Source organism: Thermochaetoides thermophila, assembly GCF_000221225.1.
Source record: "Thermochaetoides thermophila DSM 1495 unplaced genomic scaffold scf7180000011818, whole genome shotgun sequence".
NCBI classification, from domain to species: domain Eukaryota; kingdom Fungi; phylum Ascomycota; class Sordariomycetes; order Sordariales; family Chaetomiaceae; genus Thermochaetoides; species Thermochaetoides thermophila.
The window spans coordinates 1,431,984-1,457,447 of record NW_006383034.1 but is presented as its reverse complement, the minus strand read 5'-3'; the positions used below and the strand labels follow the sequence as shown (position 1 = coordinate 1,457,447).

The 25,464-nt window shown below is 54.6% G+C and overlaps 6 protein-coding genes across 6 annotated transcripts; 4 read left to right on the top strand and 2 right to left on the bottom strand.

Moving 5' to 3' along the window:
• Positions 1-353: 353 nt before the first annotated feature.
• On the top strand, positions 354-879 carry CTHT_0044150 (uncharacterized protein; the record flags this gene model as incomplete). Its single annotated transcript, XM_006694744.1, has 2 exons — positions 354-411; positions 482-879. The coding sequence occupies 2 exons, from the start codon at positions 354-356 to the stop codon at positions 877-879; spliced, it is 456 nt and encodes a 151-aa protein (XP_006694807.1).
• A 1,239-nt stretch (positions 880-2,118) lies between these two features.
• Positions 2,119-2,678, bottom strand: CTHT_0044140 (uncharacterized protein; the record flags this gene model as incomplete). Its single annotated transcript, XM_006694743.1, has 2 exons — positions 2,119-2,145; positions 2,436-2,678. 2 exons carry the CDS (start codon positions 2,676-2,678, stop codon positions 2,119-2,121), a joined length of 270 nt encoding a protein of 89 aa, XP_006694806.1.
• Positions 2,679-3,582: 904 nt separating this feature from the next.
• Positions 3,583-6,660, top strand: CTHT_0044130 (putative chromatin structure-remodeling complex protein; the record flags this gene model as incomplete). Its single annotated transcript, XM_006694742.1, has 1 exon — positions 3,583-6,660. One exon carries the CDS (start codon positions 3,583-3,585, stop codon positions 6,658-6,660), a length of 3,078 nt encoding a protein of 1,025 aa, XP_006694805.1.
• A 2,606-nt stretch (positions 6,661-9,266) lies between these two features.
• On the top strand, positions 9,267-10,271 carry CTHT_0044120 (uncharacterized protein; the record flags this gene model as incomplete). The annotated part of the gene is made up of 1 exon (XM_006694741.1): positions 9,267-10,271. The coding sequence occupies one exon, from the start codon at positions 9,267-9,269 to the stop codon at positions 10,269-10,271; it is 1,005 nt and encodes a 334-aa protein (XP_006694804.1).
• A 1,554-nt stretch (positions 10,272-11,825) lies between these two features.
• On the bottom strand, positions 11,826-15,314 carry CTHT_0044110 (uncharacterized protein; the record flags this gene model as incomplete). The annotated part of the gene is made up of 4 exons (XM_006694740.1): positions 11,826-11,930; positions 11,997-12,331; positions 12,393-13,758; positions 14,007-15,314. 4 exons carry the CDS (start codon positions 15,312-15,314, stop codon positions 11,826-11,828), a joined length of 3,114 nt encoding a protein of 1,037 aa, XP_006694803.1.
• A 4,951-nt stretch (positions 15,315-20,265) lies between these two features.
• Positions 20,266-24,160, top strand: CTHT_0044100 (putative SCP160 protein; the record flags this gene model as incomplete). Its single annotated transcript, XM_006694739.1, has 2 exons — positions 20,266-22,175; positions 22,231-24,160. 2 exons carry the CDS (start codon positions 20,266-20,268, stop codon positions 24,158-24,160), a joined length of 3,840 nt encoding a protein of 1,279 aa, XP_006694802.1.
• Between the last annotated feature and the right edge of the window lie 1,304 nt (positions 24,161-25,464).

Sequence of the window (25,464 nt, the reverse complement as noted above, 5' to 3'; positions counted from 1 at the left end):
CTTCCGCTCAGCTTCAACTCACTCTCAAATTCATACGTTCATAGCCGTAAAATAAATCACTTCTCTATACGGGCGCATTAAACTAGCTTGCCGCCTCAACTTTTCCTTCCCCGCACCTTTCGCACAAGACCCTGTATAAGACAGCAGCCCCAAGACCAGGTTTGATGCGTTCGCGGCTATCCCGCATATTCCGTGCCCTCTATCCCTTCACTCCAATATTACGAATATTACCCATCCTTCCTCACAATACTCTCACAAAAATCGGCACATTTGCACTACGCTCGTCCATGCCTGTAATCCCTTTCCTCAGCGCCCTGTTTGGTAGCAGCAGTTCTTCCTCAATCGACAGCAAGATGACATCATATCCTGTGCAAAAGACCCCTCAGGAGTGGCAGGCAATTCTCACACCAGGTCAGCCGCCATCACTGTGCCACACACACACACACAACAGCCTCAACCCACGGACTAACCCTTGCTCCAGAACAATACCGCATCCTCCGCCTAAAAGGCACCGAACCGCCTGGCAGTGGCGTCTATGACAAGCACTACCCCTCCAAGGGTATCTACCGCTGTGCGGGATGTGACGCGCCTCTCTACAAAGCATCGCACAAGTTCTCGTCCGGGTGCGGCTGGCCGGCCTACTATGACTGCATTCCGGGAGCGGTTGAGCGCCATGAGGACCGCAGCCACGGCATGGTTCGCACAGAAATCGTGTGCGCTCGCTGCGGTGGTCATCTGGGCCATGTATTCAAGGGGGAGGGGTTCCCCACGCCGACAGATGAGCGTCACTGTGTGAATAGTATTTCGTTGAGGTTTACAGAGGATGAGGAGGAAGCGGGGGAGGGGAAGAAAGATGAGGAGGGGGAGAACAAGGCATGACCAGGAGATTGGGAGTGATTATAGCGAACTAAATTGAAAGGATAGGCACGCAGTGAGAGTTACGGTCAGGGTTGACAGAAAAGCGCATATATATATTGGCTATATATATTGGCGAGTATTGTCCCTTCTCTAGCATCAAAGTTTTGCTCACTGCCTAACCTCAAGAGATTAAAGAAAGATGTTGTTAGTATACATCGTTCCCAGAACGTATCTCCCTCGCCCTTTGAACCGTTGCTGCGAGGACGGCATTCCAGCGTCGGGTGAACTCATCCTCGTATTTTCCTAGTCTTTCCGAAGCATCCTGTGGATGATCTAGTCCCGCCGAATCCGCTTCGATTCTTTGCATGAACTCATCCCAGAGCTTGCTTGCTTCGCATAGGCCTTCGTGCTGCACTTGTGAGAGCAATACCAACATCTCATCATCTAATTCTCGGTCCTGGTTTGTGTCTAATAAGGTTGAACCCTGGCTCATAATCGAAGAGCCCTCACCAGGTACTAGAGCTCTTGAAGCCGCTTCAGGTTGTGAGAAGGATAGTGGTGAAGCAAAGCCATGACGTCCAGTCAACGTTTGTCCTTCATCCTGGGTTGTGGGTAGGAGCGCCGACGCTGAGCGTTGGATAGTGCTAGCCATTGGCGTGGTTTCCAAGACGCTTGTTGTTCTTCTCAAGGGTTGGGAGCCCAATCCCACAGGTTCAGCGCGGGCGCTGGAAGACAATCCTCGACCCAAGTAACGGCTTCTGATTGCTGCGATATCAGCTTGGTTGAGGGCCCTATCAAATTGTTTGGAAACTGTGTACAGGAGAGGAGGTTGGCTCTCCAGGATTGTTGGAGTCCTACGCAGTTTAGGTCGGCTCGATACGGTTGAACCAACCTTACTAACTTTGTAAAGACCCTCACTTAAAACTCCGGGAACACCAAGTGCTGTAGCGGGCCGAGACGGCACGGAGTCTGGTGACCAAGGCCGGAAACCGGGCAACACTTGTTCAGTATGTCCCAGGGGCTGACTGGGAGGACGCTGCAGAAGAGCTCCAAACTGTGAGTTCCCCAGAGACTCTGAAGTCAGGTACTGGCCTTGTGAGTCAGACCATGTGGCCAATGGTTGATTTGGATTATGGAAATTCTGAGCACCACTCGCATCACCTCGAGTCGGCGGGAGAAGAAATCCCGAAGGGGTTCTAGCAAGCCCGGGTATGTTGCTGATAGGGGGTCGTTGCTCTTCCACCTCAATGTTGAGAGTGCTCAACTCTCCGAGAACAGCGTCAACATCTGATATCGTGGAAAGGGTAACTCTGAGTGTTGAATTCCCCTAGAAAGTCAGTTAAGACCTATAAGCGTTACAGCTCATCAGAATGAAGGGCTTACAAATCCGGTGTCACTTGGATATCGGAATAGAAAAGACCCCTCCGACGAACAGCAGAATATAGAGGCTTGCCTCGAAGAGGGTGAAATTGAAGGACCCTTAAAGATGTCTAAATCCAATTTTACCTGCGAGCGACGCCGTTAAGTAAGCATCTACGCTCTCTGAGATGGATTCCAGGCATTAGCAAATAACAAACCAGCTCATCAGCTTTGTCCTTAATATGGACCATGAGAAAATGGCGCCAGATGGGCTTTCGAGTTCGTGACTTGGGATTATCTTTGCGCGTAGCCAGTTCCAGCTGTGGTTTGAGCACCAGTTGGGCATCTTTGTAGTTGTTTGGTCTGTCGTCGATAGAAATGCTATCCAGGGCGAAGCGCATAATTGTGCGCCGCTGGCGCGTGGCCTGCTTGGCCTTGGCTGTGTCTTTGGAAGCAGACATTGCTGCGTTAAATCATAAGTGGCTCGTAAACATTGTCCGCCACACACAGGGAAGTTGTGGAAAGATTGAGGTCCAGCCGCTCAACCGACCGACGCGTCTCCTGGAAGAGCCCGCACAGCTCAAAAGTTTAGAAGAGAATAGGAAGGTGCGTTTGTGCGCCTTCCATCTAGCTTCATGTTAACAACGCAGAAAGTGCAGCCCAAAGTTGCCAATGGCAGTCAGTCAACCCAAACAGTTCAGCTATTGTTCTTACTAAGCCTTTAGCCAGCTGCGAAGTGTCTTCTCCAGAGAGTCATGACTATGCCCAAACTAAGTGCAAGACCTTGGAAAACAAACTCGCAAAAGGGTTCTGCAAAATTGGCATTGAGATGAAGCTGACGCTGAGATAACACACTGTACATCATATCAAGCACCTTGCTTCCGTACGTTAGAGTAGGCAGTTTTATCCAAGCATTGGCTACCTTACCCTTACCAACCTAAGGGCTCATCACCGCGATGTAAAGGGAGACGGGGAATGTTGTTGCCGTGGTTTCGTTCCGAATCCCACTTGCCCCACATGCGGTCCGTGCACATGCCAAGAAGGGCCCAATCAGAATCCACTTACTGCAAACGCTCGCCAGTCGCAATCGCTGCAGGGCGGACCACAAAAACTTCCAATCGCACGCAGCTGTTGGATCCTCGCGTCGGCTGCATCGCATCGCGCTTCTTCGCATCCGTGCCCTCGCACCGTCGCGGACCATCCCCATTCTCGCCCCTCCATCCGCCCTGACTCCCCACGCTTCGAGCTCGAAACGCATCTTGACAAAGTAGAGCGATAAGTGCTGGATATCATCATCACGGCTTCTCGAAATTGAGCTCCCATCGAGCCTCCCTCCGGCGCCGTGCCGCCGCCCAGAGCGCCAGAATGGCCCCCGCGAAGCCCACCATCGAGCATACGGTCGACCGTACTCCCGAATATGAAAAGTTCATCGAGGAGCTGCGCGCCTTCCACGAGAAGCGCGGCACCAACTTCGACCCGGAGCCCAAGATGGGCAACACCACGGTCGACCTGCTCAAGCTGTTCAAGTACATCGTCGCACATGGCGGCTACGACAAGGTGTCGGAGGAGAAGCTCATGTGGAGGAAGATGTGCGAGGGCCTCGGTTTGATGCGCCACAACGCGCCTGCCGACGCATACACTTTGAAGCAGATTTTCTACAAGAACCTGGCCGCCTATGAGATAAAGACAATTCACAACAAAGAGCCCCCTCCGCCCGAGATCCTCGAGTTCACCACAGCAAAAGGCGGGTCCCTCTTGACTCGGACTTTGGAGACATACCAGGTCAAAAACAAGCAGCAGCCCGCTGAGAGGGAAGGGTCAAACACCGAAGAGGGTACACCGAGCAGAGAGAACCAATCCGCGCCCACATCGACGCGAGCATCGCGCGGCCTGCGAGAGGCGCCGCCCCCTAGGGTCATCTTCCAGCCTGACACCGGTCCAAGCAGAACCCGGCACTCCTCCAATCAACACCACAACCAACAGCATTCTTCTAATTCAGGATCAAACTCCCAGAACCAGTCCCAGAATCAAGGACAGGCCAGCTCACAAACCCACTCCGGTACCGCGACCCCATCACATCAGGGCCACCCACACGCCACACGGGGGAATGCTTCGCATACTTACAATCCTCCTGGTCCAGACGCAATGAACCCCGTTTTGCAGTCATACCAGCCACCGCCGATCCAACAAGTGCCGTTGCGCATTGTCGACACTCCTGCTAGCAACCCGGAATTGTTCGCGAGAAAGCAGCGACAACTTCGATACCCGCAGCCCTCCGCACCCAATCCAGGCGCTCTTGTACGTGCAACCCTGGGAGCAACCGCTCTCGAAGGACCCAACATCTATGAAAGGTGTTTGTTGGCCCTTCGGTCAAGCCTTCGGGCAGAACAGGCATTCGCCCTCAACCATCTGGTCAAGATCTCGTATGAGCGGGGTGACAAGTACAAGTTTTCGCAGTTTAGTGGACTTGCTGAAGGTCTGACCGAATTCGCCCTGGGCGTGACAAAGCTGTTCTATGGTGTGGAGATGTTCATTTCGCACGACTTTGATCTCGACTGTGACGACCCGACCGCGCTTGACGGCATCAATGGCACTGATGATCTCGACAGGAGGTTAGCGGAGGTGAAGAAAGTGAACCCAGACATCCAGGATAGCATTCAGCCTGCCGAGTTCGCTGACCAGCTCACCCTGATTAACGAAGCGGTATTAACGATCCGGAACATGGTCATGCTGCCTGATAACGCCTGGTTCTTGTCCGAGTACCCACCTGTCAAGGACCTTCTTGTCATCATCCTGCACCTCCCAGAAATGGACATGCTGGTGGAGCTAAAGCATCTCGCGCTCGAGATTGCGGAACAGCTCACGCCTTATATGCTGCTGAGCGAATCCGACCCCCTCTATTTCATCATGATGAGGACGCTTGAGCGGAGCGAGGATCGTGGCATGATTCTCAGCGCGCTCCGAGCTCTTGGTCGCATCGCCATGCAGCATCCTACCGAAACCAACAAGTTGAAGGGTGTAGGACAGCACCCGAACATTCTTCCCAAGATGGCCAGTTGGTTGCTGCTGAACGATGACGAGCTCCTGGACGCATGTCTCGACTTCTTGTACCAGTATACGGCGGAGCCCGACAACATCGATCTGATGTTAAGAACAATCAACGTCGACCATGTCGTTGCCCACCTCGTCCGCCTTCTCTCCCACGGCGCGAAGCGCTCTCAGCGCGAGATTGTGCTTAAGGCAGCACAAGTCGCTTACGAGGCCGCGCCCGAGCAGATTCTCGCCCTGCCCAAGGATCTTCAAGAGAGACTCCTTGCGATGGAGGAACCCGACCGGTGCCAGGCTTGGCTTCGCTGCCTGTTCGAGGAAGATCCCGGTTCGCACGTCACGCAGATTGCCATTTGGCAAGCCTATAACGGGGCGTTTGCTGAGGCACTCAAGATGCAGGGTCGCCCTATGATAGGAGCGCAGGAGTATATAAAGAATATATCTAACGTCTATCAGAGCGGCGGCGCGCAAGTGGTGCGCGAACAGGGTCCTACTGGGGAGATTCAAAAATTCATTATGAGTGGCATTCGTCCTAGGAGTCGACCGATCGCACTCGATGGCCGCAGCTATCTCAAATGCCACTGGAAGTACGACGGTCCGACCCCTCCGGGCATCCCCGTCCCGCAGCACTGTGGCTCCTGGCACCTCACGGCCGAGACCATGTGGAGGCACATCCTCGTCGATCATCTCCGCGAGCCCATCACGTCAGACGGAAAGTTTCAGAACCGCGAGGCCGCCTTCTCCTGCCATTGGGACGGTTGTACGAAGTACCGCACTCCAACCAAGCAGCGTCTGGCCCAGCTCATGGCCCACGTTAAGACACACCTCCGCGCCGAGGAGGCCCAGCAGCATAAGATGTCGCAGCTCACCGGCCCGAACGACCCCAACCAGCCGCTCACGGCCTCCCCGACCGTGTCTAAACGACATCCTCCGCACCAACCCCATGCCTCTCGCCAGGGCCGTGTCATCCGTCCGGCCACAACCATCACGATCACATACGAAGAGACGGCCAGCGCACGCGATGAGCGGAATCCTAACGCGCCGCCACAGGCGGCGGGTATCCCGCTCTCGGCGGTGCTCATCCTGCGCAACATTGCGCGTAACGTACCGCATACAAATCTCGAGCGTGAGGAGAGGGAAAGGGCCGCAGAAGCGGCCGGGCAGGGTGAGCAGCAGGCGCAGGTGGTCGTGAGTAATGACAGGGAGAAGGAGATCGATGATGATGCGGGCAGCCGGATCAAGGCGATCTGGAATGAGCGGTTATTCAGGCCGGTCCTTCCTAGGCTGTGGGAGGTATTTACGGAGAATAGGTTACTCGCGCCGTATGTGGCCAGTCTGTTTTCGTTGTTGGAGAGAGATGATAGGGATTATAGCAGTGAGGGGTACTTTTTCTGAGGGTCGGGGAAGGGGGACTCGGACGATAGGCTACAGTTCGGATGGAAGGATGTACGGATGGTAGATGGCTCGGGCAACGAAGGGGGATAAAATGTCTACTACTGCCTACCTTAGAGATTGCTGCTGCTACCTTAATGAGGATGGGAAAATGGGTGGTGTTTAAAAAGGGGGGAGGGGGTGTACGCTTTGCTCTTATGTAGGTTTTTATTTTTTTTTCTCTTTTTTGATAGGACCTTCGGAACTTGATCTCGAATTAAGGATGGCTGGATGGTTAGTTGGCAGTGTCTGTTAGTGCTTACGTACCCAGGAAATACACTCTTGGTCCTGTTCTGCGCACGCAGTTTTTTGCTGCTCAATCTGTGAAGTCATAAGCGTCCTGTTCAAATTCTAGGCAAACCGGGGTGCCTTGAGTATCCTCTCGTTTCCCTCCGTGGCTTCGAGTTCTCGCTCCGAAATGATTGCACCTAACATCAAACTTTGATATCCTCCTGATACGGATTCCTTGCCACAAGGGTCCATGGGAAAAGCCCAAAGTTTGTCTGTCGTTTCAAATTTTTGCTCGGGAAACCCTCGAATGTGTTTTAAGTAAGAGCCGATGCTGGCCGTAATCCTTGAGTCCAAGGCCTCTGTAGAATGTAAAGAGACACGTAGGGCTGTGTTAGGTGAAACCTTGGGCACATGATCACCGCAGATTTTCTGTGTGGCTGGAGCTTCTATTTTCCCATGTACGGCATGGCGATCGGCAGGGACATTGACAGGCAGTAGGTTGTCGCCGCCGCGCTGAGGATTGCAGACCACCTCCGTTCCCACTTCCTGTCGGTTCATAAGAGACGCAGTATATTAATAGTTTAACACCTAGTTGAAACAAGTATGTCTCTGACATATGAGATCAGGCCCGAACAAAAATCGAGAAACCTGTTGTCCTACCATCGAAGGAAGTCGACGAGTCTCAGTCCCAAGAGGAAACCCGAAGATCGGCTCCCATGCATAGTACCATCCCCAATCCGCTGCCCAGACTCTCGGGATGTGGGCCTGCGGGGTAGCCCCACCAAAGCTTGGCACGTGTTAGCTGTCAATATCGGGGTGGGTCGACGGCCGACGTCGCTGACATCGATCATCCAGCGAACCACGCTTCACCAATGGAAATTGTTGGAGGGGAAAAAGTCCAGATCTCTCCTCAGCTGCAGTGACGCTGCGTCATCTCGTCTTACATGCTTCTGTACCTTCGTACCTTTACACGGTTGAGCTTGAGAACCCTTGAGTTAATCCAAGCAATCTACGGACCAGTCTGTCACGGAATAATGGTACCCAACATTGGGACACGACCTGCTCTCTTGATTGGAACAGTGAGGATGATGGTTGCCGATATTTCAATAGGTATTCAATCGCGTCCTATCTGCCATTTGGAACACAAGATCCAATATCAGATCGCCAACTCATAGCAAAACCAATAGGGCGGTCTGATTCGCCAATTGGTCTTCCCCGGTTCCCACGGCCGGGCATGAGCCAGGCCTCGGCGAACGGGACATCCCATGCTCACCGTCCATGTATGTCCTCTGCCACTCCCGCCCTCGTGGAAATTTCCCGGTGGTCTTGTGACATGTCTCGGTGACTAGAGTCCCACTGTTGGGGCCTCACCGCTCGTGCTCACGTAGATAAGTACTGGCTTGTTGGGGAAATGCTACGAGGTCTGAAAGATTCAACCAGTGTGCCGTACTTGGACGTCGCCATAGCACACGATTGCCAGGGAGTTGGGTAAGTCGTCTGAGGCTGTCCCATATATCGGTGGCTCGGCCATCACCGGCGATCAAATGCCACTCTTGACGGCATCACCCCGCTGATGACGGAACAGGAACCGCAAATTGGACCATCTGCCATTCGGCTACCTCCACTCTTTCAGAGCAATCAAGCTGACTTTCCGGAAGGGGGAAACTTTGGCATCTTTGATCACTACAGAAACATCCACCAAAACCTTTGACCTTTCACTCTCGGGGTCGCGTGCAAAAAAAAAAAAAAAAAAGAAATCCTTTCTCTCTCCCCAACAAGGATCCCGTTGCGACAGATACTCCATTCCGAATCGCGACCGTTGAAACGTCACTCTTCTAGACTCTTTCTTTGCTCCACTCCACCCGCCACCCCAGTCGTCGCCTCTTCTGGCCGAAGTTTGGTCCCATCAGATTCAAGAGACTCGGAAGGTACCCGACCCGGGCCGGCTTCAGACGGTTGACCCCTCGAAACGCGAGCCAGTTTTTTTTTTTTTTTTTTGAAGCCGTTTTAGTTGCCTGAGCAGAACTCTACATATAAAAATCTGATTTCGACCAATTTTTTCTTCTCTACTACTACCGTTTTCTTCACACAGCGCGCAGCTTTGGTATCGCCCGTTGAGCCCAGGTACCTTAACTGTGCCGTGAGCTAGTTATCACTCGCTGCCCCGCCCCCACTATCACTTACACACCGCTCACTACCACTTACATCCATCTATAGAGTCGTCGACCGACTCTCGTTCACTTACGCTCTCACAAAACCAAATTTTACTTGTGCCTTCGGCCATACACCAACAAAACATACTTTCTTTAGCATTTCCTTTTACATCAAAAACTATCATAATGGCTTCTCTCACCAAGACCGTCCGTGTAGCCCAGCGCCTGGCCACCACTACCTCTCGCTCCGCGCTCGCTCGCCCGACCCTTTCTCTCGCCCAGCATGCTGCCACCACGGCTCGCATCGCCATTTCCTGCCGTCTGAACTCTACTTCTGCCCCTAAAACCCCCCAGCCGGCCGCGACCGAAACTGTTACCCCGCTTGACCCTAAGGTCTATTCCCAGCTCCCCCGCACCCTCCAGAAGATGACGGTCGCCAATAAGGTCATCATCGTCACGGGCGGCGCCCGCGGCCTAGGCAATCACATGGCGCGCGCGTGCGCCGAGGCCGGCGCCAAGGCCATTGCCATCTTCGACGCCAACCAAGAGCTCGGAGACGCCGCCGCCGAAGAGCTCCACTCTCTGACCGGCCTGCCTGTCACATTCCACAAGGTTGATGTCCGCAACGGCGACGCGATCGATGCGGCCGTTGCCGAGGTCGTCAAGATCCACGGCGTGCCCGACGCCCTGATCAATAGCGCCGGCATCGCCGACAGCAACATCCCCGCCGAGACCTACGACCGCGACATGTTCCGCCGGCTGATCGATATCAACCTGACGGGTTCGTTCCTGACTGCCCAGGCGGTCGGGCGCGCCATGATGGCGGCCAAGAAGCCCGGCTCGATCATCTTCATTGCCAGCATGTCTGGCAGCATTGTGAACCACCCGCAGGAGCAGTGCTGCTACAACGCGAGCAAGGCCGGTGTTGTTCAGTTGGGGAAGAGCCTTGCTGCGGAGTGGGCGAAGTATGGCATTCGTGTGAACTGCATCTCGCCTGGTTACATGGATACGGAGTTGAACCGGGTACCGGCGCTGGATGCGCAGAAGAAGATTTGGAAGAGCCTGACGCCTCAAGGTCGCCTGGGCGGTGTGGATGAACTGAACGGGCTAGCCGTGTTTTTGGCATCGGATGCTAGCTCGTTCATGACCGGTTCTAACGTCATTATTGACGGAGGGTACACTTGCTGGTGATTTCTCTCTCTCTCTTTTTTGTTCGCTTGCTTTGAGGCTCTGCTAGATTTTTCTGCTGCTAGTCCGTCGTCATTCTCCCTTTTATCTTTCTGGGGGATTTCTCTCAAATCATCAGCATAGTAATTAGGTACCTTTGCCTGGGTTTTTATTCCTTTTTTTTTTTTTCGCGGTGCTTTTCGGGAGGGGGCCTTCAGGTAATGGGTTACGTCTGGAGCTAGGTATTTCCGAGATACCCCTTTAGACAGGACAATACATGTGGTGTGTACACGGTATGATTAGCTCTGCCAAGAGTGAGCGAGGTAGGTTCCACAAGTGATGTCTATAATGTGTGACCTTGGTAATAGCAGTGCTTGATCTGCCATGAAAAACTCTTTCTGGGCCTAGTTGCATTGTCTTCTTCCTCTAACCATAATTGTTAATTGCCCTTGGACCTCCTACTAATTCCGAATTGTTTGATCACTCCACCATATATCCTTACTCAGCTGTTAACCCTTTTGATCTCTTGGTAAGCAAGTGTCCAGCATCAAGCCAAACATCTGAGATACCTTGAGCCCACCTCCCATTGCCCAGCTGCGTCAGGGAAAGCCCATCCTGGCCCGGAAGCAGATCTAGATGAGTCTGTTCCAGGTCGAGCCTATCTTTTGCCCCATCAAAGAGGAAGAGAGCATGCAACAGATAACCCAAGACTGATCCCTTTAAGCCAGCCAACTGACTGATTCACAAGATTCCATTACAATTGTCAACTAAGCTGATCGACTTTTTTTTCGATGTTTAATATCCCATGCAATTCAGGATCCCAGGAGTGGTGAAAAAAAACCCAAGGTATTAAAAGCTCAAGGCACTCGATGGTATCCCCTTCCCTGTATTATCCCTTCATCAGCCCTGAAAGATCCTGTAAAAACAGTAGCAGTAATAGCACGACGTCCTTAAAACCCAGGCCATGAAAATGGAAATTTGTATTTATCCTCGTCTTAAAGTTCTTCTCTCTCAGACTTCCACTTCAGAAGAAAGGGTGGGGAAAGGTTCAAAAAAGAAAAAAAAATTTTTCAAGGGGTAGGTAAGTGTGAAGAAACAAACTGCCCTTTGTCAAATCCCCAGGGCATGTGAAGAAGGTTAGTTAGAGCGTTGCTGTTAATCATCAGCTCTCAGAAGATAAAAAGATCAAATCAATCATCCGCAATGCACAAGATGCCCACCCGGTGTTTCGCCTACCCTGCCTTGTCCGTCCTTCATCCCTGGCCTGCATACCCTAAGATCCGGTGCATAGTAAAAGTCTCTCCCTCAACGAACAAAGTCTCAAAGTTTCCATGTGTTAAAAAGATCTCAAGGCTTGACCTGCCCGATGGTCCCAATAACGCTGTTGAAAGAAGAAAATAAAAAGGTGGGGGGTGGGGGGGGGGAAATTGCTTCGATAAAATGGCTAGCCTGCCAAATGGCTTGTCCAAAACAATGGCTCAGCAGTAGCTCTCAGTATCAATGATCAAGATGCACAAAACCATTCTGCAAGCAGCGACCACCATGGAGACTGGGTTAGTTGTCCGGACCATTCCGGACTCATTGATGACCCTTACGAGCCCTCTCTTGTGCCCTGGCCTCTCTTGCAGCCCGGACCAAGGGCGCGAGGGTCGATAAGTCAACGCACATCTTCATGAAGTCGTGCTATGGCAGAAGTTAGCCATCTAGTCTATTTTTTTTTCATGCTCCATTAAAAATACTCAAACTCACCCTCAGCAAATCGTGGGCACTCGCTCTCTTCTCCGGATCCACCTTAAGGGCGAAGTAGAGGAAGTCCCTAAAGACCGGTGAGAGTTCATGCTCATTCTTGATCTGAGGCGTGCCGTTGGTAGCGATCAGCCACAGAGCACGGAGCGGAGACTCTGTCAGGTACGGGGGCTCGCCCTCGATCATCTCTATAGCCATGATGCCGAGCGACCAAATATCGACCTTGCGACCGTACTCCTTCCGGGTGACCACCTCGGGAGCCATCCAATATGGGGTGCCGACCATGGTAGTGCGCTTATTCTGCACCTCATTGATGGTAGCACAGAAGCCAAAGTCGGCTGTTGTTCTGTTAGTGCGGCCTATTCAAAGTAAAAGTTGGAGTTCCAACTAAGTACGTACTCAGCTTGATATTCCCTTCCATGCTCAACAAAATGTTATCTGACTTGATATCTCTGTGAATCACGCCCTTCGAGTGAAGATGCTGCAAGCCCTTCAGGGTCTCGCGGCACACGCTCGCAATCTGACCCTCTGTCATGATATTGAATGTAACCACATCCGTCAAGCTACCGCCCTCCATGTACTCCATCACAACCCATAGTTCACCACCGCAGAGATAGCTGTCAATGAAGTTGACAATGTTGGGGTGCGAACTCTCCTTCATGACAAGAATCTCGTTAATGATTAGATCCTTCTTGGGCTGCTGCTCCAAGTTCATCTGCTTGATAGCCACCAGCCGGTTGGAGCCACGCTCATGACCTGTGTACACACCACCTGATGCACCTTGTCCGATCTTCGTGAAGCCACGGTAGATCTCACGAGGATCACCCTCAGAGCATATTCTCTTGAGAGCTGCAATAACATCAATGCTGTTGCTTTGCCGTGGTCTGTGCCGAGGTCTCGCGCCGGGATGCTGCTGCTGCTGCTGCTGCTGCTGCTGCTGCTGCTGCTGTTGTTGTTGTTGTTGCTGAGGAAGTTTAGGCTGTTGCGCAGGAATAACCTGACCATCTGTTCTCGGTATCTGCCCATGATGCTGTCCGTATTGATGTGGGGGTTGAGAGGATGGGGGAGTGGGTTGCTGTCTCTTGCTTAATTGACGACCGAGCTGACCATTCGCCATAGCTTGTGCCTGGGCCATTGCTTGCTCCTGATGCTGCTGCAGGAGCTGCTGTTGATACGCAATGGTTTGACTTGTGGGGGATGTGACTGCAGGTGATGGCTGCGTCGGCATGTAAGGAGAGGTGCCATTTGCACGCGAGTTGGACCGTGACCGCGACCGGTGCTCTTCGGGAAGCATAGGAACATTGTCCTTAGGTGGGAGGTATGAGGGTGCGCCATCTTCGCCAGGCTGGGACATGCCAATGCCCGAGTCTTTCGTAGGATATGTCGGCTGCGTCCTTGGTGCAGTTGCCGTTGGAGGCTTGGGCGCTGGCCGACTTGGCATGAGGTTCAAGTCTTTTGCCGGGATAGCGGGGGCCTTCCCTGGTACAGGCGGGGGGGCGCGGGGATTTTCGAAACTGCCATCTTGAGTGACGTTTGGGAATCGCGGACTTGCAGGCGGGCTAATCAAAGGAGAGAGCGGGCTGTGGCCTGGAAGTAGACCGACACGAGCATCGTGGAACTTTTCTAACTGCTGTTCTACCGGGGGCTTCTCTTGGGTCTCTTTGTAGAATGTGAGCACATCGACCACCACTTGGGGGTGTTCTCTTGTTTCCTTCTCGGTGATGCCATTCTCGTTGAGCAGTCGTTGCCACTCTTTTGGCAAGCCCTGTACTTCAGGTTAGCAACCCCGCATTCCAAGGGTCAACAAAAACATCCCGGGGTACTGGTTAGGCGGGTCTCGCGATCGGTCAGTCGGCCGATGAGCCGGAGCTGGTCGATTTCCGGAGCCCACCGAGGCGGGTTAAATCGACTCGACTTGACTCGACTCGACCGACCGACCAACCGACCGACTGCTACACCACACCCGACCAGACCAGACCAGATCAGATCAGACACGGGAAAGCTGTCACATACCGTGAATTGGCCGGTCGCGCTGTCGTAGCCAACATGGGTGACGTGGACCGGGTTCTCGGGTGCTGATATAATCGGCTTCTTGGGCGAGCCGACCAAGCTGTTCATAAAGCCAGAAAAGCCAGTCTTCTTCCGTAGCACGCTTGGGAGCTTGCTCTCCTTGGTCTCGTCTGAGTAGCGCTTCGGCGCGTCCGTCTTGGACGCACCCCCTTTCTCGGTCATGATGGGCAGAGTGGTTGTTGCGGGGAAAGTTGCCGATTGGCGCAGGGTTGGCGGCGAATGCCCCATAAGTGGTGTGCGGGGAGTCGTCGCGTGCCTTGCCTGGGAATGGCAATCGCTGCGTTCGCTGCTGTTGCTGGGCCGATCCTGCCACTTTTGGGTTATATCGCGTTCCTTGTTCGCAGGATCACGTGGGCGGGAATTGTTGACAGCAGCAGTGGCGCTCCTCTTGCCGTCCGCAGAGCTGCTGCTGTTTTTGTAGTCGAAGTTGTGGCTCTCGCTGTTGTTGGGATTCGGCGCGCCGTTGCTGTGCTCGTCGCTTTGGTAACTGCTGCTCAGCAGGGTCGATGACCGGATGGCCTCGATGCGCTCAATGAGTGCTGTGCCGTCAAAGGGATCACCAATCAAGTCGTCCGAACTCGTGGAACTGAGGGGTAGCAGAGCGGGCGGCGGGTCGGAACGAAGCTGCTGCTGCACGTCAGTGCGGGCGTGCACGGATGATGAGGAATTGAGATGCGACGACGCGGCGATCGGCCGGGACTGCGACGAGTAGAGGGGTGTTGTGGACGCCGTGGACGTCGTGTGCGACCGGGCTGCGGACGAGGAGAAGAAAGAGGAGAGGCCGGTCGAGGGGGAGTCGGATGCGTTTGTCGAGACAACAGATGGGGCGAGCGACTTATTGTTGGAGGAGGTGAAAGCTAAAGGGAGAGGAGGAGCAGCGTTTGTAGTGTGAGGGGTGATGGGGGTGCTCGGAGTGCTGCTGGGCGCCTGTCTGAGACTGGTCGAGCTTTTCTTGCTCCCTAGAGATCGCGTGTCAAGACGATTGTCAGCACCACCGAAACGGAAGGTTGAGCTGGAATGACGACGGCCGCCAAGCGGTTGCTCGTGGTCATGCTGCTGCGGCCGGCGGTTGCTGTGGTTGTGGTGAAAGTAGTGATTGTTATGATTGTAGTTGTGGTTGTGGTTGTGGTTGTGGTTGTGGTTGTGGTGGGAGAAGTGGGATGGAGGAGGCTTCTTGGTGAGCTTGCGGCGATGCGAACTGCCGCCGCCGCCGCCGCTGGAGGAAATGGAGCCGGTCTTCGGGCTGTCCATCCTGTCGTCCACTGTGCCTCCCGCTCACTGCAGCGGCTTTGCTTGACACTGGACGCTGGACGCTGTGCACACGCACGGCAAATACGCGCCTCCGCCCCGGAACCTGGGGAAAAAAAGGAAGGGAAAAATGCAAGGGGAAACAATCACCACAGAATGAATTGCAGATGCTAAACTAAGGTACGTACGCGTTTGGCAAAGTCTGGTATGGTAGGGTCACCAAGGTAGTGATTGTGACTCTGCGACCGTCTCTGAATGGACCTGGCTGGCTATGCTGGGTCCCCGGACACACAAGAGCCACAAGAGCCACAAGAACTGTCAGAGGAGCTGCCGGGCTATGGGATACGTACGGAGTAATTGGCAGAAATGGCTTCTGGGGCGGGTAGGTAGCAGCAGCAAGCAGCAAGTAGGACGGAAAGGAGGGCGACCTAGGAGTGGTCGACCAGATCGATGGTCGGGGCACGAAACAAGCAGACCGGTGACTGGACAACGGGACTGGGGGGGGCTTGTTGATGGGAGCCCTGGACGTAGTGGGAAGCAATGGATGGAGGGTCGCAGCGTTGCAAAATTAGGTTTTGTCGCCCGTTCGTTCGTTCGTTCGTTCGTTCGTTCGTTCGTTCGTTCGCTCGCCGCCTTCGTCCGCTGCTCCCTAGGCTTGGTGTGGGCTGGCTGAGAAGTCTTTGCTCGAATGCTTCCCCCAGGTTCACCCTTCACAGTCCACTCAGGCTCGCTGTCTCTCGGTCTCTTCCCGTCGCCGATGAATGCTTGGCCTGGCGTGTTCCTTGGCTCTAGAAAACCTAAGGTTCCATCCGCCCAAGGTGCCAATCCGCCTCGTCCGCCGTCCTCTCGCTCTTCTGCCAGACTTGCACACGCCGTTCGCACGCTCTAGCACACGCTTACACTCTGTCGCTCAATGGCCCAGTGGCCCGCGCTCTGGTGACAATTTAGCGGGGTACGGCATGATTGGGCAGACGGAGGCCTTGGGTAAAAAGGGCGCTGGTCCGCAGCCTGAGTGACCTGCACGACACAGTGCGAATGCGCGGCTAGCAGCATCCATACGCGCAGGGATCCTAAGAGACTTGGCCTGCTCAAAACGGACTTCAGTTGACCCCTTGTTTGATTGTTAGTGCAAAGCTTTGGACAGGGGTCCTGGTCGGCCTTACACTGTAAACTACAGTTTTCTTGTTCAAAATCACCAATTTTTGGTCAAAAACTAGTTGGCAGATCAAGCAATGAATCCTCTGTCCATTGATACCACTCTATTGCTTTTGAAAATGGTTGTTTTGTGGTTGAGCTGTGATGTAGTTGGGCAAACCCTGGTCTCCAAAGTCTTGCGCTAACGAAGAAACCAGGGTGGATTGTAAGGCAACGCACGCCTGCCATTTTTCGCGCTCTCCTCGTGGAGCGTTTGGGATTCGCTCAGGGCCAGCGCCTGGGTTCTTTGACGTTTTGGCGCTACATGCATGGACACGATAGACACGACGATGACCACTCTTTACCATGCTGGCCGGGTAACAAGCTTCATCTTATCCTATCTTCAGGCTACAGGTTACTACACTGCCTACATAGCCTACATGGGCAGAAGAGCTGCACTCGTACGGCCAATTCTGGTCCCGCATCCAATCTGTCCAAGGTCTCACGAAAAGCGGCACGGCGAGCCGAGGCAGGGCAGACGACCTGGGCGACCTGGGACGAACTTCGACTGCGGTCGCACCACCACATGTCTGGTTTTGTCAGGTGGTTAATCCCCTCCTTCCGCTGGCTCTCAAGGTCCGATTGCTGGATCTTGCAACGCCGCACCACCGTACGAGGCAGCGCTCGAGGAAAGCCCTGGCCGGCTAGCCCCTCCCCCCCCCCCTTTTGGCTGCAGACTTGGAGCGGACAGTGGTTGCAGTGGTCCAGGTTACCGCCGGCCTGGGCCCGCACCATAAGCAACGGCAGCGTGTCCCCGACCAGGATTGACCGGTAGGACCTAAGCAGCCGATCAAGACCCGAGATTGTCAGACTGGACGGATTTGGATGGATATTGAATTGGACGATGTAGAAATGCCGCTGTCGTTGTCGCTCTCGTTGTCGTGAGATTCCTGGCATGAGATGTGTGCCCGTATCGCCTTTCTCCCCCATCCCCTCCCTCCTCTCTCACCATCATCATTCTCTTCTTCTTTTTTTTTTTTGCTAGACATCAAACAGATCAGCCACAGCATTTCGGAGTCTGCGCGTGAACAATCTCCCAAAACCTTCAGCCCAACCCAACGGGTTTGCGTGGGGCTAGCCGCCGCTTTTGAACTGGAGCCCGAGCGGGATGAAGGGGTTGAAGTGGAGCATAGCCAACTCGGACACAGTGGCAGCGGACGGACTAGATTGGTTCCGGGAGGCGCTTGGACACGCTTGCGACGGAACGATCCGTGAATCTTACCGTCTCCTCATGGAAAATTACTGTTAGCTACTGTATCAATCGCTGTTCGGGTTTTATCTGCTGCGTTTTCGCATCTCAGAGAGCGAAATCTCAAAGTCTTCACCAAATACTTCCTGATAAAACAAGCCATAGCCCGTTGTTGGACCTTAGCAACCAAACAGCAATGGAAACTCAAGTCAATGAAGGATTACTTGCGCTCGCAAAAACCCCAACAAATTTTTCCATCTCGAGCTCGAGAAAGCAAGGCCCATCCCGATAATGATAGGCAAAACACACCATCGCTTCAATGCTTCGCCTAGCCATGAACCCCACTTGCCGCTGTGTCTTCTGCTTCAGCTCTGATCATCACTGGTTGATCCCATTTTTACAACCGCCTGTACTCGTGCGAAGACCTTCGGAGAGTATTTTCGTGGAGTAGGGCTGGAAGCTTCCAACAACCCCGCGACTGGGTAAATTCCATCCAGTCACGAACTCGGGATATACATCTGTCCACGATAACGGACTGTGGACGTACGGTACCACCAGAATCCTCTATCAGCGGCGTCGGAGTGCGACTCTCAGCTGAGGTATGAAAAGCTGGCAGCCTGGCTTATCGACGTCCAACAATCCCCTCTGGCTGCGTGGCTCGCTATTTTCCAGGACCGAGGTCGAACGTAGATCCGGAACTGTTAAGCGATTCGCCAATACCGCTATCTTGCATCGCATGCGATCGGAGTATGATTTTTGACGTTCGTATTGCTAGCTTTTACAGCTGCTGCTAGAGTTCTTGCATCAGCTATATTGCCCGCGTTCCTCAATCCCCCTGGTTTGATACAAAAAACCACAGCTCTATGCTTGGCTCTAAAACTGCTTTGAAACACCTGCAAAGAGTTACCTAGGCAACGTGCCCACGAAACATTCAATTCTAGCGTCGCTGAGCGTAAACAGCGGATTCGGTCGGCATTTTAATGGCGCAAGCTTCCTTCTTCTAAGTTGTGGCTTTCGAATGTTGGTGGTGATACTGAACAGGCGATCCGGACATACCAATCCCGCCGGAGAGGGATATCATGTTCAGTCCTTACAACTCAGGCATAAATAAACGTCAAGTAATCGGGTATAGCCAAGCTGGGCTTGCAAACAATTAGCATGGTGAGGCGACGGCCTGAAAAGCGCAACAGTTTCTTGAATCTCTGCGACTCAATAACTCTTCAACAAAAACCAACGCTAGAGCCATCAGGGTTAGGGTCTTTGCTGGATTCGCAGCCATCCGCAAAGACGCTGCTTGAGCTTCTGCATGTCTTAGAAGGTTCAAGGGACTGCCTTCTAGAAGTTGTTGAGGGTGTTCTTTAGCATCTTTTGCCTGCAGGTATTTTCTGTAGCTTATCCATTCATTCACGTGGGCTGAAGTCATACTCGTCGGTTCTTTGAGTCCTTGCATTACAAGTCAAAGAGACATGTAGTCGAACAGCACAAGGCTTGCATCTCTAGGCCGACTCCGCAAGTGAGACTTCGGTTTGCAAGTTTAGTCCAGACTCTCTTTGTTCTCCCTTGTTTTATCGGACCTCAGTACGGGCTCAACCTTGTTGATTCGCCCTGATGCAATAGAGACCATCCCTACAAACCGAATCTACCTTGGTTCAGTTCCAAGTTCTCTGTTGCATCTATGGTAGCCTTTCTTTTTTTTTTTTTTTCCCACCCTGGTCAGTGCCCCGCGCTCACTGAAAGCGACGCCAGTTCCCCTCCCGAGGAAAAATTGTCAAGCAGGAACTGGGTTACCCTTCAAGCCCACCTTGCCACTGGCAACGGTTCTGATACTGCTCTGCTCCCAGCTGGCACTGGAGCCATTGCTGCCACCTCAGCATTTGGAGCCACAACCCACTGTCGACTGGAGCCAGCCGAGCCACAAAACACTGGAGCTGGAGCCTCGCCTCACCGGGCTCAGCGGGCTGGCCTCATCCGAGCGCCCACTCTGCCCATCTGGGCTCAGTCGGCCGGCTGCTGGCAGCTCGTCTTGGCGCTTGGTCGCTTGTCTCCAGCTGGCCTTTTCTCGGGCTGCGACCGCAGCGAGTGGACTGCATCTCTGGGCCGGCTGCCACTCTGCCACGCTGCCACGCCTTCCATCCATATCCATCAATCATAGTTCATTTTGGAACGACTCCTTTCCGTTCCCCAAAACCACCTATCCTCCGGTCTGTCAATACCTTTCGCTATCAATTGCCGCCCAATTGCTGCACCGCATGCGCAGGGCGTGCTAAGGTAGATTTTGCCCTCTTTGGCCTTTTCAGTGATGCGATTCGGGGTCCTGGTTGGGCGCCTGATGGAAGAGATGGCGAGGACTAAGACGGCGACGGCACTGCAAGGGAAGGTCTGAGGACATTACACTGCCTGGCTGTGTCGTCACGGTCTTGTTGTCATCCTCTCCTTAGCAGCCACTTTCACAAGCGCCTACGGCCCAAAGCTCGCCACGGGGCAATTGCTGAGTTGATAGGAGCCGGGCTAACGCCATTTAGTCGTCTTCAGGTCTCTAGGTTACAGCTCTCTCTGGTTACGTCTCTTACAATGGCTTCGTCGTTCGCCGAGTCCGAGCCGTCTGCGGCTTCCCGTCTGCTGGCGGCGCACACTCAAAATGCTCACCACGTTGAGGTCGAGGACGTGCCCGATGAGGACCTGCCTGCCCCGGTCGCCTCGAACGCCAACGCCGCTGAGCCCCCGAAGTCGTCGGCTGAGTCGTCTGCTGCTCCCAAGGTCCCCGCGCCCAAGACGGCCCGGTACGAGGAGCAGTTCCCCGAGCTCGGTAGCGGCACCAAGTCAGCCCCTGTCGCTCCTGTCTGGGCTGCCCGTGCCGGTGCCGCCAACGGCACTCCCCCCAGCTCGGGCCCGTCTTCGGGCATCAATACCCCGAATGCTGCTGCTGCTGCTGCTGCTGCTGCTGCTCCGCGCGGCCCGCGCACTCTGACCATCCCCGGCCGCAACGTCGAGTACATGCTTCTGGATCCTCACCATGTGCTGCCGCGCAACCAGCTCAAGCGCCCCCTCGTCGACATCGTCAAGGACTTCAACCGTCGCTCGCGTGCCCAGATCAAGGTCACTACCCAGGCCGATGGCAAGGTTCGCGTCGAGGCCACTGGCCCGCAGGAGATTGCCACCCAGGCTCTCAAGGATTTCATTGCTATCATTGGCACAAAGCAGAAGATCAATGTGCAAATTCCTCGCATTGCCCGCGCCCACATCATTGGCAAGGGCGGCTCCGTCATCAAGGCCCTGCAGGAGCAGACGGGCGCCCGCATCCAGATGCCCAAGCTGCCGGAGGGAGAGCAGTTGCCTGATGACGAGGACGACGACGCCCTGATTGACGTCACCATCGAAGGCAACGCCCAGCAGGCCGCTGCTGCGAGAAACGCCGTCCTCAAGATTGCCGGCGAGCGTGCTGGCAATGTCAACACTCGCGTCAAGGGCATCCCCGCCGTCTTCTACCCCTTCCTGGCCAGCCACAAGGAGACCCTGGAGAAGGACAGCGGCGTCCAAATCCGTGTGCCGACCTACCATCCTTGGTCGGCCCAGCCGCCCGTTGTCCCGGCCCCCGGCCAGCGCCCCGAGTTCCCTCCCGCCGTTGAGGAGCTCATCCAGCTGGCTGGCGAGCGTGAGGCTGTCCGGCTGGCTCGTGAGGCCATCGAGCAGCGCGCTCGTGAGCTGCACCAGCAGCTGATGATGGAGCAGCTCTCCATCCAGCGCGGCCGTCACCAGTTCATTATTGGCGAGCGCGGTGTTCCCGTCCACAAGTTCTTTGAGGAGACCGGCTGCGCCATCATCCTGCCCACCGATGAGGAGGATGATGTTGTGACCATCGTCGGCCCCGCTGATCGCGTCCACCACGGTGTCGAGAAGGCCATGGATTTGGCCATGAATATGCAGTGCGCCAACCTGGACATTTCCAGGTTCTACCGCCAGGCTCCCGGCGGCGCCGCGGTCCACGCCCGCAATGTCACTCGCTACCTCCGTCAGAGGAAGGAGATCGAGCGTTTGGAGAAGCTCTACTCGGTTCACTTCAATACTCCCTTCTCTGAGGATGGCGCTCTTCCTTGGGAGCTGTATTCGCGCGATGGCAAGAACGCCCTCCGTGCGCAGTCTGAGATCAAAGGCCTGGTCGATGCCCATCCTCCGGCCCGTATGGCTACCATTGTCGTGGACCCGTTCTTCCACCACTACATTCGCCAGGAGCTTTCGCCTCAAGTTCGTCAGAACTGGGGCGTCCACGTTGTCATCCCTGACGCCTCTGAAGCAAGCGCTCCAGTTCTGCTGGTCTATGAGGGTACCACGAACCCTGCTGAGTACCAGCTGCCACGCGTCCCGCCTACCCAGTCGGAGATCGAGGCCATGAAGAAGGCCCTGCAGGAAGCCCAGAACCATGTGCTTGGCCTCATCAACCAGCAGGAGAGTCTTGCTTCCCGGTCGATTGAGGTTCCTGAGAAGTAAGCTGACACGCTAAGCCTACGCTGATCCAGGATGAATGCTAACACGGCACAGGTACCATGACAAGCTCCGGAAGTTCATCAAGAAGGAGCAGGACAAGAAGCCTGCCGACCAGATGCGCGTTCGCGTGTCCAACGTCAAGTCGACCGTCAACCTGCGCGGTCCCGCTTCGGCGGTTGAATCCCTGACCCAGAAGTGCCTCGAGTTCATCGAGCAGGAGAAGCAGGAGGAGAAAGAGCGTGGCTTCACTCTCGAGTTTGACTTCCCGCAGAAGTTTGCCAACCACTTGATTGGCAAGGGAGGTTCCCACATCCGCGAGCTTCGCGAGAAGTTCGATGTCGAGATCCAAGTCGATGACGGCAAGGTCATCCTCAAGGGTCCCAAGGCCAAGGCCGAGGCAGCCCGCAAGCACATTACCGACTTCGCCAGACAGCTGGAGAACGAGGTCACCTATGTGCTCAAGATCGAACCGAAATTCCACGGCGAGCTGATTGGCAAGGACGGCAAGCAGATCCACAAGCTGTCGACTCGCTACAACGTCCTTATCAACTTCCCCAAGACCACCAAGGGCAAGGAGGAAGAGGCTTCTGGCTCGGCCAGCGACGCTGGCAAGCCTCGCCGCCAGCAGGCTGCTGATGAGGTTGTCATCCGCGGTCCCAAGAAGGGCGCTGACGAGGCTCGCGACGAGCTGCTGTCCCTCCTGCAATACCTAAAGGATACCTCGTACTCTGCCACGGTTACCGTGCAGCAAAAGCAGGTGCCATCCCTGATCGGTGCCGGCGGCGAGGCGCTTAACAAGCTGCGTGAGATGACCGGTGCCCGGATCGACGTGCCCAAGGATGCTGTTGATGGCAAGGTCGAGATCTCCATCAAGGGCACCAAGGCCCAGGTCGAGGCGGCCAAGAAGATCCTGCTGGAGAAGAAGGCCATCTTTGATGACACTGTTGTCAAGACCATCGAGGTCGACCGCAAGCATCACCGTGCCCTTATCGGTGCTGGTGGTTCTGCCCTGCGTGACCTTGTTGTCAACGCCGGTGGCTCTGCCGAGCCTGCCGAGCTTGCCCGCACGATCCAGTTCCCCAAGCAAGACTCGGACGGCAACACGATCAAGATCGAGGGTCGCACGGCTGTGGTCGAGAAGATCATCGCCCAGATCCAGGCCATCGTCGCGGAGCGCGAGGCCCAGATCACCGAGACGATCGACGTGCCCGTGGAGAAGCACCGGACGCTGATCGGCCGCGGCGGCGAAGCCAAGCGCAACCTTGAGATGCAGTTCTCCGTCTCGATTGACGTGCCCCGCCAGGGCAGCGGCAAGACCGGCGTCAAGATTGTCGGTCGGCCCGAGAATGTGGAGAAGGCCAAGGCCCACATCCAGGAGCTGGTCAAGGAGCAGCCTGGCGAGACCATCCTCGTGCCCAAGGCCCTTCACCACGCCGTCTCCAACAACGGCCAGATCTTCCGCCGCCTGCGCAACGACTTCCACGTCACTGTCGACCACGCCGGCCACGCCATCCCGCCCAAGCCTGCCGCCCCGGCCAACACTCGCGCTCCAACCAACGGCTCCGCTGGCCTGCCGCTCATCACCGACGAAGCTGTCCAGCCGGACGTGCACTCGTGGGTTGTGATCACCCGCGATGCTTCCGCCGACAGCGAGACCATCCCGTGGGTGCTGCGCGGCAGCTCGGCGGAGGATGTGGAAAAGGCTAAGAAGGCGGTGCAGAGCGCGCTCGACCAGGCTCGTGCCCACGATACTACGGGCTACCTGGTGCTGCCCGACCCGCGCACCTATCGCCACGTGATTGGCCATGGCGGCAGCAAGATTAACTCGATCCGCAAGAAGAGCGGGTGCAATGTTACTGTGCCGAGGGAGCACGCGGATGGGGATGCTATTGTTATTGTGGGTAGTAAGGAGGGTGTTGAGAAGGCAAAGGATATGATCCTGAATGCGGTGAGGGAGGGGGAGAGTGGACGGAGGAATGAGTAATTCTTAAATAGAAGGGGATCAGCGGGGCTAAGGATGGATAGGATTTTTATTTTGGGGAAGGGGAGGGGAAGGGGGGGGGGGGAAGGGCGCGGATGAAAGGTTGCATGGCGAGGTTGGGATCTTGTTTTTTTGAATGATTTTGGAAGAGCCGGAGACACTCAAGAGGGAGATTAGTAGACGAGCTTGCTGCAGCAGCAGCATTATCACTATCATCAGTCTGAAGATGGAGATGGGTTTAAAAGGAGATTAAAATAGGATGAATAAATAATAAAGATGTGATAACAACTGGTTAGAGAAGGTAGTCCTAGGAGGTTTGTCTTCTTCATTCCTGGTGAAGATCAAGTGATAATAAATGGGATGTTGCAGTCTCCGTTTCCCTCTCTATGTATTCACATACTTTCCCTTGTCTTAATGGGCTTGTACTGATGGCCTGACATATTTTGGAGTCGCCATTCACGATCCCTAGGCGAGGAGGACTAAGCTCTAGATAAAGGCAACTTGGTTGACCTCAAGACGGTATATGTTGCTCCTCTCTGGCTCACCTTGACCTTCCTCTACGGACACGCTTTTCTGAAGATGATATACCCTTAAGCAGCACGATAATGGAGTTCTAGATCAGGGAAGTAACAATCCCTACCTGACTTCCATGTTTTGCTTTCCTAAATTGCCATCGAGCCAGCGAGCGATATTGCCGGCCTCTTCTCGACCTGCGGTGCATCTGCATCCGTCTTTCCAACACCTCAACATACTTCAGCATATGGGGAGGTCTAAAATCCAATCTCACCCTTGGGTTGCAGGCTCCTAAGGTCTTCTCGGGTGTTGATCCTGGAGAGACTTTATGAAATGTCAAAAGCATGCCGATTGATGTACTCGTCCGAGATTCTGTGGGTATTGGTACAGATCTCCATGGCAAGAAGCCCTGTTTTCCCCGTGATTTGCCTCCCCGATCAGGACTGCGGGCTGCTCATCCTGGTTCTGCTCTGGCTTTGCCGCCCGCGGAGGCCCTCACAGCCACGGCAACTGGCAGTCATGAAGTCTGGTCGCCGCGGGCGGAGGGTGTATCAACCCGTCAAACGTCACAACAACCACAAAACACATGGGCCAAGAACAAGGAAGCTTTATTTGTTCCTTTTTTAACACCCTCAAATACAGCTGACAGGGTGGGCTGGATCACATGTCCCAGTCCTTCCAATTGTCCTGGCGAACCGTTACTTGATCTGAAGCGATACTCACTATCTTAGAAGCCACCTTTGCCCCGCCGCATTCTTTTAGGCGATCTGGTGTCCCAAAGGGCATAGCAGCCC